At 40.3% G+C, this 13,571-nt stretch overlaps 1 protein-coding gene across 2 annotated transcripts in view; it reads right to left on the bottom strand.

Moving 5' to 3' along the window:
• ICA69 (islet cell autoantigen 1-like protein) overlaps window positions 1–13,571 on the bottom strand; it is a 255,263-nt gene that overhangs the window by 75,607 nt on the left and 166,085 nt on the right. For both annotated transcript variants that reach the window (XM_089597521.1, XM_089597525.1), the window contains one exon: window positions 10,532–10,774. In XM_089597521.1, coding sequence (XP_089453647.1) covers window positions 10,532–10,774 — 243 coding nt within the window. The remainder of the gene's footprint in view (window positions 1–10,531; window positions 10,775–13,571) is intronic.

Here is a 13,571-nt window from a genome sequence, read left to right as displayed (position 1 = left end):
AATCGTATCACATTCATGCTGCACAAACAAACATCCAAACTTCATGTGCATTAACATGTTTATCTCATATCCAAAATAATCTACACCTTATGACGAATGTTATACTAAAACTATACTAAACTATACTACATTGACAACTAGAAATAGTAGAATCAAATGACAGACAATTTTGAAAATCTCGATAATATCAATAATTGATGTGCTAAGCCTACAAGAGAAGACTTTGCTCGCATGAGGTCAACTAATACGGCTTTCCACCAAGAAAATCTCAACCTCCCTTACGATAGGCTTCGTCTCGCCAGCACTCTCAGACCTTCACTGCTCGAGAAGCGCATCTCTGCCGTCGCGATCCGGGTCGATCCCAGAATACATGTCCAGGTCTTTCACTGCTCGGGGTGCGCTCCCCTGCCATCGCGAACCCGGTATCCTGAATCACGTGACCACTGACTGGCCCGGCGTCTCCCGCTATGCGTTTACCAACCATGTTCACGGTGGATCACCAGTCAGTGACACGGCTGACGAGACCACCATACTTAAAGCAAATTTGATTCATGCTCATAGACAATCAATTTAAATTTACACATCCATTTGAATTAAATGCACCCACTCAAGATGACAATATGCACAGTACTCTGATTACAAATATTCAAAATGTGACGGTAGCAGAACATTTATTTTTTTGAAGACACATAAAAAAGGGAATTATGTTACCAATATGCAACTTAATGATGTTGGAGATGCAATACAATACATTTCACGTTTACATAGTCGGGTAACAATGTTACTCACGCGCTTGTCCCATAATTATATTTTAGCACAATGAAGACAAATAACGTGGTGTGTACGACCTGAATGCAGCTGCAGGTATATTACTTGCAGGAAAAGAACGCACAAGCGTACAACTGCTCAGAAAAATCAGGAAAATGAGGAGATACACAACGTGGATCATGACGACGAGGAGACGGCGTGCACGAACGCACTGTCGCTTAGCAGGATCCAGACGACGAGGACACGGCGTGTGCGAACGCACTGACGCTTAATAGGATCAGGACAACGAGGAGACGGCGTGCGCAAACGCACTGCCACTTAGCAGGATCCAGACGACGAGGACATGGCATGTGCGAACGCACTGACGCTTAATAGGATCAGGACAACGAGGAGACGGCGTGCGCAAACGCACTGCCACTTAGCAGGATCAGGACGACGAGGACACGGCGTGCGCGAACGCACTGCGACTTAACAGGATCAGGACGACGAGGACACGGCGTGCGCAAATGCACTGTCGCTTAGCAGGATCGAGACGACGAGGACACGGCGTGCGCGAACGCACTGCCGCTTAACAGGATCAGGACGACGAGGACACGGCGTGCGCGAACGCACTGCCACTTAGCAGGATCGAGACGACGAGGACACGGCGTGCGCGAACGCACTGCCGCTTAACAGGATCAGGACGACGAGGACACGGCGTGCGCAAATGCACTGTCGCTTAGCAGGATCGAGACGACGAGGACACGGCGTGCGCGAACGCACTGCCGCTTAACAGGATCAGGACGACGAGGACACGGCGTGCGCGAACGCACTGCCACTTAGCAGGATCAGGACGACGAGGACACGGCGTGCGCGAACGCACTGCCACTTAGCAGGATCAGAAAGTGAAGAAGACGGCGTGCGCGAACGCATTGTCGCTTAACAGGATCAGGACGACGAAGAGACGGCGTGCGCGAATGCACTGCCGTGCAGTAGGGTTAGAGTGACGAGGTGACAGCATACGGTATGGTGCACGAGATCATGTAGGAGTTGGTGGTGGTGGTTCGTCCTCTGCATCGACGATGCTGTTGCTTCCACTGTCACGGTCACTGGTGCAGTCGCTGCTGTCATTGTTGCTGCAGTGCTGTGTTCTTGAAGTGTTCTCTGGAGCTGCTTGCTTTCTTTTCCCGATGTTCTTTCTTGCGCGAATTTCGGATACAACTATTAGTCCCGGGTTTCGGCAACAAAATGTAGCTGACAAAATCAGCTTCGCGCAAGGAAAGAAACATCTTTGGGAAATTATCGAATTTTTTTAAGGCTATTTATTGCTGCCAAACAAAATGTGACTTATAGTCATTGGAGTTAGTGGCAAAACTGAACGTTTTGAACCAAAATCAACAACTTTTTTTTTACATGACAACGCTCGTCATTTTCATTCGAACACATTTATCATACTTCACTACACATACATGGCAGACAAACTTTTACACATTTCACTTTGAAAATATAAGCTTGATCTACCCGGAACAACCCGATAAGAAAATTAGATAAATTTTATAACGAAACTTTTGAAATTGAAGCAATACATAGCAGTAATAACATTATATTAGAATCGGGAAACGGAAGAATAATTAACAAACATATCGGCAAAGAAAAATGCTACTATCTATAGAAAAAGAATCTTTGTTTGTTAAAGGTTTATCCAATAAAAAATATAAGTAACTGTTAGCAGTATGGGATTAGGCGGGTGACTTGGCGAATAAAACACACTCCAAATATCGAATTGAACTTAAAAACGTTTATTTATACTATCTTAAAGTTTGACTATCTTTACACTTTACTATCTTGAGTACAATGAATAAACGAACAGAAAAAGGTAGGCTAAAACGTAAAAGAAAAGCGAAGACAGAGAATGCGTGTGTGTACAGACTGGCTGACTGCGCGAGAGTGAACAAAAACCGAAGTTACTTGACGCTGAAGTGCAGCGTCACAGCGTCTCGTCTTCTTGCTGTTGCGCATGCGTAATAATTCAGTTACGAGCGCCAACAATACATCTAACACTCCCTCCCGTTCGGATCTGAATTTATTAAAAATGAAAGAAAAGGATATATTTTAACGTAAACACTAAATATAAATGGGTTTTTGATCAGCCAATGATGCGGAGCACGTGGGCTTCTGGATCACTCATTGTGGTTGATTCCGACGAGCTAAAACATACACAGAAAATACATTAATCAGCATGTCTACCATCATTGTCTATCTATTATTAATTTACTAGTTTTACTATCTCAAATCAAAATTTAATTATCATGCATTTTACGCTAGTTAACATTCAAAATTTCTTTCGTTAGCCTTTCATGCAGTTCAAACGGCAGGGGTTTTGTAAAGATATCTGCTAGTTGTTCCTTAGATGGAATCCATTTAACAATTATTTTTCCTCTGGATACACATTCCTTAACGTAGTGAGCCTTTATCTCGGTCATGTGTCTCAGCCTTTTGCCACCATCTATCTTAGCACTTGCTCCGGCAGCTTTGTTGTCACACCATAAATCCGCGGGCAACAAGGTGCGAGACAATATAATACTTATAGAGTGTTCCAATCCAATCAATTCTTGACTTGCGTCGCACATTGCCACATATTCTGCTTCGCAGGTTGAAATAGCAACATAATTCTGCTTTCTTGTTTTCCAAGCAACTGTATCCCCATACAGCCTTAGGAGATATCCGCCTGTTGTTATTGAGTCTTTACAGTCTGCCAAACTCGCATCTGAATAGGCTTCTAATCCATCTTTACGGCCTCTGTAAGTTAATCCTAGAGTCCTTGTGTGTTGTAAATATCGAAATACTCGTTTGACCATTTTCCAATCATCTTCAGTTGGGCTGATTTGATGTCTACTCAGTACATTCACCGAGTATGAAATGTCTGGTCTAATTGTGTTGGCTAAATACAGCAGACTACCTACTGCTTCTCTGTACGGCACATTCACTCTCGTTATCGTTGTGCTTAACTCTCCAGCATCTTCAGAATCTTCTCTATCTTTTCTTTGCCGATTCAAAACTTGATTTGTCACCATTGGTGTTCTTTGGGGTTTTGACTCGTTGAATCCAAATTTCTCTAACATTTTATCTATGTATGGTGTTTGTGTCAGTGAAATTGTGTGAAGTTTTCTATCTCTTTCCACTTTGATGCCTAGAAATGTGCCAACCTCGCCAAGATCTGACATCTCAAACTCAGATTGCAGACCCGTCTTAATTTCATTCATTTTGCCTGCACAATTGCTGGCTATCATCATATCATCCACGTATAGGATCAGGACTAGAAAGTTATCGGCTTCTCTCCATGTGTATAGACAGGGCTCGCTCGTATGTGACCGTAGTCCTAATTTAGATGCAGTCTCGCGAAACCGCTCATTCTATCTTTTTGAGCTGATCTTAAGTCCATAAAGGGCTTTCTCCAATTCACAAACCTGAGCTTTCTTAAAACTGTCACCATCAAGCAGGCCTTAAGGAATTTCCATATATATCTCTTCTTTGATAGATCCATTTAAGAAAGCTGTCTTTACATCAAGTTGGCAAGTCTCCGGATTGTATCTATTTATTATTGATATTACTGATCTTACCAGGGCCAAACCAGACACCGGGGCATAGGTTTCTTGCAGATTGTACTTGTTCCTATCTTTGAAACCACGAATCACCAACCTCGCTTTGAACTTCGTGTTTCCATCTTTATCTATCTTTTTCTTCAAGACCCACCTAGAGTCGATGATGTTGGGCTTGCCACCTTCAGCGTTCACGGTTGGTCTTTCTACAAGTTTCCACACGTGGTTTTTCCGCATTGATTCCAGTTCTTCATCAATTGCTCTGAGCCATTTATCGCGATCCGGAGATGCGACAGCTTCTTTGTAGTTTGCGGGATCTTTGTTCAGTCCAGCAATCAGGGCATGTGACATTTTATCTTCGACTTCTGCGATTAAACAGTCAACATCGCCCTTCGATTGGAGCAATTTATTCAACTTGTTTGTGTCGATGGCTCCTGCAAAACTGGTATCATTTATTCTAGCGAGTTGCTTAGGGCTTTCTCGATCAAGATCTTCAACTTTCTTGGGCCGACCGCGCTTTCTCTTGACTACTGGTTCTCCCTCCGTTTCCAATGACTCTTTAGGGCTAGCCTTATCAAACTTAACGAACCATTCATCTTGTTTAATATCTGTCTTGTGGTTTCCCCAGTTTGCTATTTTGTCCTTTCCCCAGATATCTCTGAACACCAGTCTTTCTTGGAATTTTACGTCTCGACTCTCATAAATTTTTCCATCTTCAAGTCTTAAGAAAGAATAGCCAGTGGGAGTATAACCAATCAGCACGACTCGTATCCCTTGAGGACCGAATTTGGTTCCAGTATTCCTTTGTATCTTGATAAAAGCGACGCAGCCAAATCTTCTGATTTGGGTTACGTCTATCTTCAGATTGGGCGCAAACTTTCCTAAAGGGGCTATCATATCGTTAGACCTGTAAGGTGTCCGATTGTAGGCATATACTGCACTACCCAGGGCTAAGTCCCACATGTTCTCCCTGAGCCCGGAGTCGTACATGTAGGCTCGCACCTTGTTTTGCAAGGTACGATTAACTCGTTCCGAGACTCCATTGTGCTGAGGAGTGTCTGGATAGGCCAACTGAAGTTCTGCTCCCAACCTCTGGAGAACTTCTACCGTTTGGCCTCCTGTAAACTCCGTGCCTTGATCGATTCGAAGATAGCATGTCTTTGCATCAAAACCTAACAGGTTTCGTGCGCTTGTCACAAAGTTGTCCAAACAACGTCCTGCTTCGCATTTTGTCTTCACTGGGTATGCCATAGTCAATCTTGAGTAGTCGTCCGTGTAGACGATTATAAATTTATATCCTTTAGGGTAAGTAGCTGGGCTAATCGGTCCCATTGTATCAGCATGAACTATCTCAAGTGGTTTGGTTGCCCTATCTCTTTTAGTACTGAAAGGTAATCTCTTGATTTTAGCGACTTGGCACACCTCGCATGTTGTAATGAAGCTGTCGAAGATGGCCTTATTCAAATCTTTATTGTCCGGATATTTTCTTTGTAGTGCCTTGAGATATTCTGCTGAGGCATGTCCGAATCTTACATGCCAGAGCATGGCTCTGTTATTTCTCTCAAATGTTCTGTACTTTTCTGTAAACGGGCTTTGAGCTTCTGGAATCTCACCAATCACAAGATCATCACAATTATTGATTTTTCTATCTTTAATTGTTTTCTTAAACTCACTTTGATGAAAGCTGTGTGAACCAGCTCTTCCCGATTCATTACTTGAGATTCCAGGGCAGCTCCCATCATTAGTGCTGACTTGTTGAACCTTCTCAGTCTTTGCTTTCGGGGGATTTTCTACTATTAAGCAGTCTATAATTTCTTTGCACTTCTCATTATTACTTGTGCTCTGGCCATCTTGCAGTAGTTCTACTATCCAGTAAAGGCTCTTGTAGACACCAGAAATTATAGTTTCATTGGAACGCGGATCAAATATATCTAGCTTTGTGTTATCAAGGTATATACTCATGCCCCTTTCAGCAAAACAGCGAAGCGACAGCAAGTTTCCAGCGAGTGCCTTAGCGCATACAACTCTATCTAGGATTATCTTGTTTTGGTTATTTTTACCCGAAACGCACCCTTCTCCCTCCGCTCTGAAGTCCGCGGAGGAATCTTTGTTCGCGCATTTAATCAATTTATTTTTACAGCCATTAAAATTTTTGAAATAGAGTTTAGAATCAGCAAAGTGTTCTGTGGCGCCTGAATCTGCTACGAACTCAATTTTCTCGCAACCACTATCTCGTGTTTCCTCCACGCGCGTAGAGAGCAAAGTTTCGGGGTTAACAGCAAACGAACCACTGCATGCATTAGACCTAAGTATTTCTACATTATTATTACCTTCTTCGCCTTGTTTCTTGTTATCGACCTTGGCTTTCTTGTTGTTATGATTTGTATGCTGTTTTTCATGCTTCTGTTTATTACTATCTTTAAAATTATTCTTATTGTTACCACCACCAGTATTGCGTTTAAAATCCCAATCGTTACTTTTGTTAGAATTACCTCTGCACCTCCCTATGTGCTCTCGCAGGTTCTGTACGAACCGTTGGCAGGTGTAGCACCACCTAAGGTTCTGCCCTTTTTTTCGGGCAGTCCCTTGCGTAGTGCCCGTTGTCATTGCACTTGTAGCACAGAGTGCTGGCGGTGGCCACGTTAGCAGCAGCTACGGTGGCTGGTCAAGAGCCTGCCCCACCTCGGCTTGGCCCAGCACCGGTCCCGGTCCCACCTCGACTCGGCCCTGCGTTCGCCCCACCTCGGCTTGCTCCACCCATTGTTGGTCGTGGAAGTGATCCTTCTGATTCCTGTTTCAGGATATATTGTCTTAAGTACTTAAAGGACAAGCCATCCTCGCTTTCAAACAGCCTGTTAAAATCGGCTATTTTTACATCCGGTACTCCATCGATAATTGCATCATAGAAACTATCTCTTTTCTCATCTTCAGGGAAACTGTTAGTTTTACTAATTAATTCAAAATCTCTTACCAATCCATCAAAAAATTCACAAAATTTAGTAGCACTTTGCTGTTTGGGGTCGAATCTAATGGAATGTATTTTGTTACGTATTTGATATGCGCTCATATTTATGTCACCCCTTTTCATATCTTCAATTTTTTGTATCATTGTTGATGGATCAGTAATGTTATATATTTTGTTTTGGTAATCTAGGGACAACCTACCTAGTATTACGTTTAGGGCCTGTTCTTTATCTTCTTCCATTTTTTCTTGAGTAATGTTCATAGTTGCTTCCAGTTTTGAATCAATTGTGTGGAGCAATTTTTTACTTTTTAGTTCTGACTGCAATTGTTTTAAGAATAATTCTAGTTTTGTTGCATTAGTGAGGGAATAATTAAAACACCCTAGGCTATCTTTATTAATGACTTCTATCTTTAGACTATCATTAGGTGCAAATTAATTAATTGTTTACTTAATTTAGGTCCTGGAGTAGATGTAGTAAATTTATTTACCTCTTGTATTCGACTCCTGGCCAGTTCTCGCTCAAGAGCCTCCATCTTTCTTTGTTGAGTGGCTAGACGCTGCTCAAACTCAGCTCGAATTGCCTCTTGAGCCCTCCTATTTTCCTCTCTCTCCTTTTCCAGGGCTTTCTTATGTTGTGAAGCAACAACCTTAAACCTCATCGACATCCAGGAGCTTTGCTGATGCTTCTCTTGTTGTATCAGCTTTTTAATCTCCTCGATGTCTTTCTTTGAGGCTTCTGTAATTTCTTTTCGTGAGTATATAATTTCTTTAGGTTTGATGTTTTGACCTGTTCTTTTCATTAGTTCTTTCTTAAGTTCATGATTTGCATGCGCCATTTCTTTATGTAAGCTATCTAGCTCTTTCTTTAGGTAATCTTTCCTATTTTGCAGGTCTTTAAATTGGCTATCAAATAAATCTAAATTTTTGCTTTTCAAATCTTTAACCTCGTTAGGAGTTAAATTATCAGTAAAATTTTTCTTTCTATCTCTCAAATCTTTGTTCTTATCTTTTGATGAGGTATTACTGGAATTTATTTTTCTATCTTTAGAACCTTTGCGTTGGATACGCTGTTTGTGGACGAGTCGAATTTGTCCAGCACATTTTTCTATCAAATTAAACAGGTCTAACATATCTTGATTGTGATGTGCATCTTCTCCCATGTGTGCAACAGTTTCATTATTTACGGAAAATATGGCCTGGTTGTTTTACTACCACCTCGTCTAGTTCCCCTAGATCGTCTTCAATCTTTTTATATGCATCATTTAGCATATTGAGGGCATTTTGACCTAAAATTAACAGGGAATAAAGAGGTAAAAGTATTTTATATTTTGTTATCGTGCGCGTTAGGCTATTAGTTTTCTTGTGGAAGTGACACGGAGATCGGGCGTAAGCAAATGCGAAGGAAAATGGCGCTAGCATCATGTGTGACATGCATAGAGAGAGAATTAAAATGGCCGATCAACATCGTTTACTACGACGCGCGCCACCAGCCGTAGCATGAGAGGACGCGCACACTCAGTTCAGCCGAACGCAAGCCATAACCAAGACGCGCATCCCCTCCTCGCCTCGAGGCGTCCCCCTTGGCGGTGACTGGCAGGTTCATCAAGAAACGCGCTTCCTTTGTCACGATGCGGGCCTCTCCCTTACATAAACAAACGCGTGCCGGCTCTCTCGAGTTCTGCGAATCTCCGTAAAAACAAAGAAAAGCCTTCTAATCAAGGGAATCTCAATTATGCAATCTTAAGTGAGCTGTTTTGCTCCATCTTAAGGCAAGACACCAATTTTTGTCTTTAGAGATTTTAAGCGAACGTGACCCAACGACAACAACACCTCACGCAATTACCGAGTCCTCAAAACAATATCTATTTCTAGTACTTACTACTGCTCACTCTCTTCTAAACTTCCTCCCTTCCTACAGCTCCGCCCGAAGCCTCGATAGTAGGAGCGACGTCTGTATCTCGAGGCGATTCGGCCGCTGTGCCTCCATCTCGATCCCGATCCGCTGCCTCCTGGGGCTGTTCTTCTGCCGCTTCGGTGGTAGTCGGGATGAGAGGACTGCCAAGCTCTTCCATCTCGCAGTGCTCGCTGCCCGACACAGAGCTCCCGGTTGCTTCCGCCATTACGTTTCCCGCGTAATAAACAGGTGAAAAGAAAGCACACAGAGAACGCGCGACAAGCTCAAGCGCGGAGCGGAAAAAGAAAATAAAAGAGAAGAAGAACACAAGACGCGATCGAACAGATTTCACACCCACACTACCAATTAGGGCCCATAACCTGTCAGCAGTATGGGATTAGGCGGGTGACTTGGCGAATAAAACACACTCCAAATATCGAATTGAACTTAAAAACGTTTATTTATACTATCTTAAAGTTTGACTATCTTTACACTTTACTATCTTGAGTACAATGAATAAACGAACAGAAAAAGGTAGGCTAAAACGTAAAAGAAAAGCGAAGACAGAGAATGCGTGTGTGTACAGACTGGCTGACTGCGCGAGAGTGAACAAAAACCGAAGTTACTTGACGCTGAAGTGCAGCGTCACAGCGTCTCGTCTTCTTGCTGTTGCGCATGCGTAATAATTCAGTTACGAGCGCCAACAATACATCTAACAGTAACATAATTAATACTAAAACTTCTCAGTGTGACTCTATAAATTCTGTCAAAACTAGTAAATTATCTAAATTTGGCTACATAAAAGTATACAATAATTGATTTTATCGACATTATCAAAATATACATTTTACTATTAAAATAAACAGGTCGAACAAAGCTTTCGAGCTGAGTACTTAGAGACCCATGAAGAATAATTTATAAATACGCTTGAGACCATACTTTTAACAAGTCTTGTCATAGCACAAGTACAGAGAATACAACCTTTTAATGGAGGTTTAAGAAAAATAGTAAAAAATAGCAAGTATCTCAGTTTATTTAAAAAATGCTGCAGTTTCACATTAAATGATGCAATAGGACTCACTGTTATGCAACTGTGCTTAAAAATGTTCCTTAAACATCTCAGATTGAAAGATAAAGTCTAATTTTCATTTTTACTTTAATTAGAAAATGAATAATAAAGAAAACAGTACTAGAGTATCACTAATAACATTTATTTAAGAAAAATACATTCTTTTTAAAACTTCACTATAAGATAGAGTATTTTCTTACGGCTCATAACAGAAGTATACGCTCACCAAGTAAGGAACGAAAAATAAACATACTTACTTTTTATTAATGCTATGCTTACAAGTACCCATTGTTTGCGTATAGAGATTAACTAAGGGTTCGATATTCTGCTTCTTGAAATTTTCGTGCATGGGCAATGCTTTAAAAGCTTCATGAAAAAGATTAATGATCCTATTTTGATAAACGTTAAGTACATAGTTGAATAAATTGCACCGAGCAGCTGCAAGTAGTTCTACTTTTTGTAAGCAATCCATCGAGAATCTTTCAAATTTTTTTTTTTTTCTAGAATAAAAATAGAAATTTAAAAATGAAAAGTATTAATTATGCAAGCATTAGGTCTACTCTACTTATAAGAAGCATTTTATTACATATAAGATTTAGAATTTCATTTAAAAAAAATTTTGGTATCCATCTCTCTTTTCATCTCCCTCTGTTTTTACTTTTAAGATTGACTTAATTTATGACTATGTTACGTGGGATATAGTTATATGATCTCAAAAAGCCAACCAAAATAAAATAGCGATGAACACTAAATAACATTTACTGATGATGAATAGTTATTTACGTAACAAGTGCGGAAAAGACGATTTTCCCGCACGAGTAGTGATTGACTTACACGAGTGCCGGAGTTGACGGGAACGAGTACCAGTTGAGCACACGAGTGCGTAGCACGAGTGTGATCGCAAGGTACGAGTTACCGTCACCGGCCACGAGTGTGAGTCTATCACACGAGTGCGGGAAATCGTCCCACACGAGTTGCGTACAAGTTTTTTCGCAATGTGTGAGGAAAATAGGTACAAAATAGGTTTGAATTTTGATTTCCAGTGTGCAGCAAAATTTTTTCCGGTGTGTGGCAAAACGTTTTCCACACACCTTTTCCGCACACTGTGCGGCAAAAACCTTTGCCACACACTTTTTCCACGCACTGTGCGACAAAAACCTTTGCCACACACCTTTGTCGCACACTATGTGGAAAAACCTTTGCCGCACACCTTTGTCGCACACTATGTGGGAAAATCGATTTTTCGCACTAATACCAGTGCGGAAAACATCCATTTTCCGCACACTATTGCAAAAAATTTATTAACTTTGCTTTATTAATTGGTATTGGTCTCCGTTAATTAGATTTACAAATAAATTTTAAGGCTTGGACACAGACTCTAAAATTCTTTTGAAGGGAGAATTTGAGCTTAACTTGTTTAAGGAAGTCTACTGGATGTAAGTTTATAAGAACAGGGTTTAACTATGTAACTGTCGAGTACATGTACAAGAAGATAACATAGATAGACTAGTGCAGCTTAAGTTGTTAATAAGTACTTTAAAAGCATTACTTAAATAGTAACGGTTTTAGAGGAGTTGATGTTTCTGTATTACTTCCGCGAAGTATTAGAGAGTGTATTTCTCTGCTACACACCTTAGCACAGAAAACAAAAAACATTTACTGCTGATAGTATTACCAACAACAATCGTCTGATTACTGGTGCACAACTGATAAAACAGTAGTGCATCGACTACAAGATTGAGATTAGTGCAGCCGCTTTTTTCAGTACAGAAGCTATTCATTTGGTAACAGCAATGAAATATAGTATGGGATACTGTCTCCAGCAGCTAAGAGTGTAATTCAAGCAAAGTTAGCGTGAAAAAGTGTTTTACTGTCTGAAGTTTTAAAAAAAATAGTATTATTCTATTATACTGGCAAAATTGTCACAAATCACTGCATTGTTTTATGTTGCAATATTATTTCGTAGAGTACTTTTGGTTCATATGTTTAAGTATGAATGTCATTGTCCACATAGGGTACATTTTTATGGTTCTAAAAAAAGTCTGATCAGCGATAATCCCCACTGTTGTTATTATTGTATCATAATATAAAATTCTATATTAACACATACGTTTATAATGTCATACACATATCTATATAATAACAACAACAAAAAACATCGTGCTTGTCTGTTTGCATCATGGGCAGTGTGTAAAAAATATAAATAAGTGTGTTTCAATAATAATATACCAAGTCCAATTATTATCAGGAGGAACCATCGATAAAGATTATGTTAAATAAATCTTAGATGGAAATAAAGAAAATTTTGACTCCGTATGAGAAGGGGCTAAGGAGGGGCTAAAAAAGTGTGGCAAAAGAATGAGAAGGGGCAAGCAGGCTAAGGAACAAATAGATGGACAGCAAAGTGAGTTGAGGGGGGCCAAGAAAAGCGTGGTAAGAAAATTGGCAGGGGGACGGGCTTCTGGGCGCAAGATCAAATTTAGTAGTGGTTATGGTGGCCGAGGGGAGACGGTAATCAAGATTTTGATTAAGTTGAAATTACATTGGAATAAAAACAATTTTTTCTCATTTTGATGGGGCTGCCGGTTAGGAAGTTACAAAAAGCGTTAAAAAAAATAATGAGGGGGTGCGAGCAATCGTAAGAACTAATTGAGGGGTAGCGAGGGGGCTGCTGAAGACTAATCAAAAATTTCATTGGATTTGTTTAACATCGGAAGAAAAACAGTTTTGCCTAGTTTTAAGAAGGGACTGAGAGAGGGCTGATGGTTGGCTGAGGGAGGAAGAAAAATGGAAAGCGGCTGAATCAAAAGTTTATTGGAGTAATTTCTTATTAAAATAATATCAATTTTTTCATGTTTTCAGGGTGGTCTGAAGGAATCAAATATGAGTTGAGGGGACTGAGGAGAGAGGTGTGGACAGCCCTGTATAAATAACTCTAAATGTGTATATGTATACTAATTATCAAATCCCCGGATCACTGACTTAACTAAGCTTTGGGTTTACAGCTTCTTATCAAGAATACTTTAAGCAGTCTTAGTTTTCTATTTTACTTATAACAGTATGTTGATACTACAGTTTACAAAATGTGTTACAAACATGATTTATTACAGTTTTTTTTTAGGAACCTTCAGATAATGTACTTCATTTAATGTTTCCCTGTAAAACTTGTGACATATATTGAGAAAAATGGAAAATTATTTTATGTTTCAATCGTCTGCTATCTTACCATTTATTGTTATATTCGAGCTTAAAATTATGTCACCATGTTTGTACTTAATTATTTATTTAAGATGGTAC

Source organism: Copidosoma floridanum, unplaced genomic scaffold (assembly GCF_036245765.1).
Source record: "Copidosoma floridanum isolate Cflo_tuat_1 unplaced genomic scaffold, Cflo_Japanese_pri ptg000004l, whole genome shotgun sequence".
NCBI lineage: Eukaryota > Metazoa > Arthropoda > Insecta > Hymenoptera > Encyrtidae > Copidosoma > Copidosoma floridanum.
Note: the sequence above shows the minus strand (reverse complement) of the source record. Positions and strands in the feature narration are given on the sequence as shown.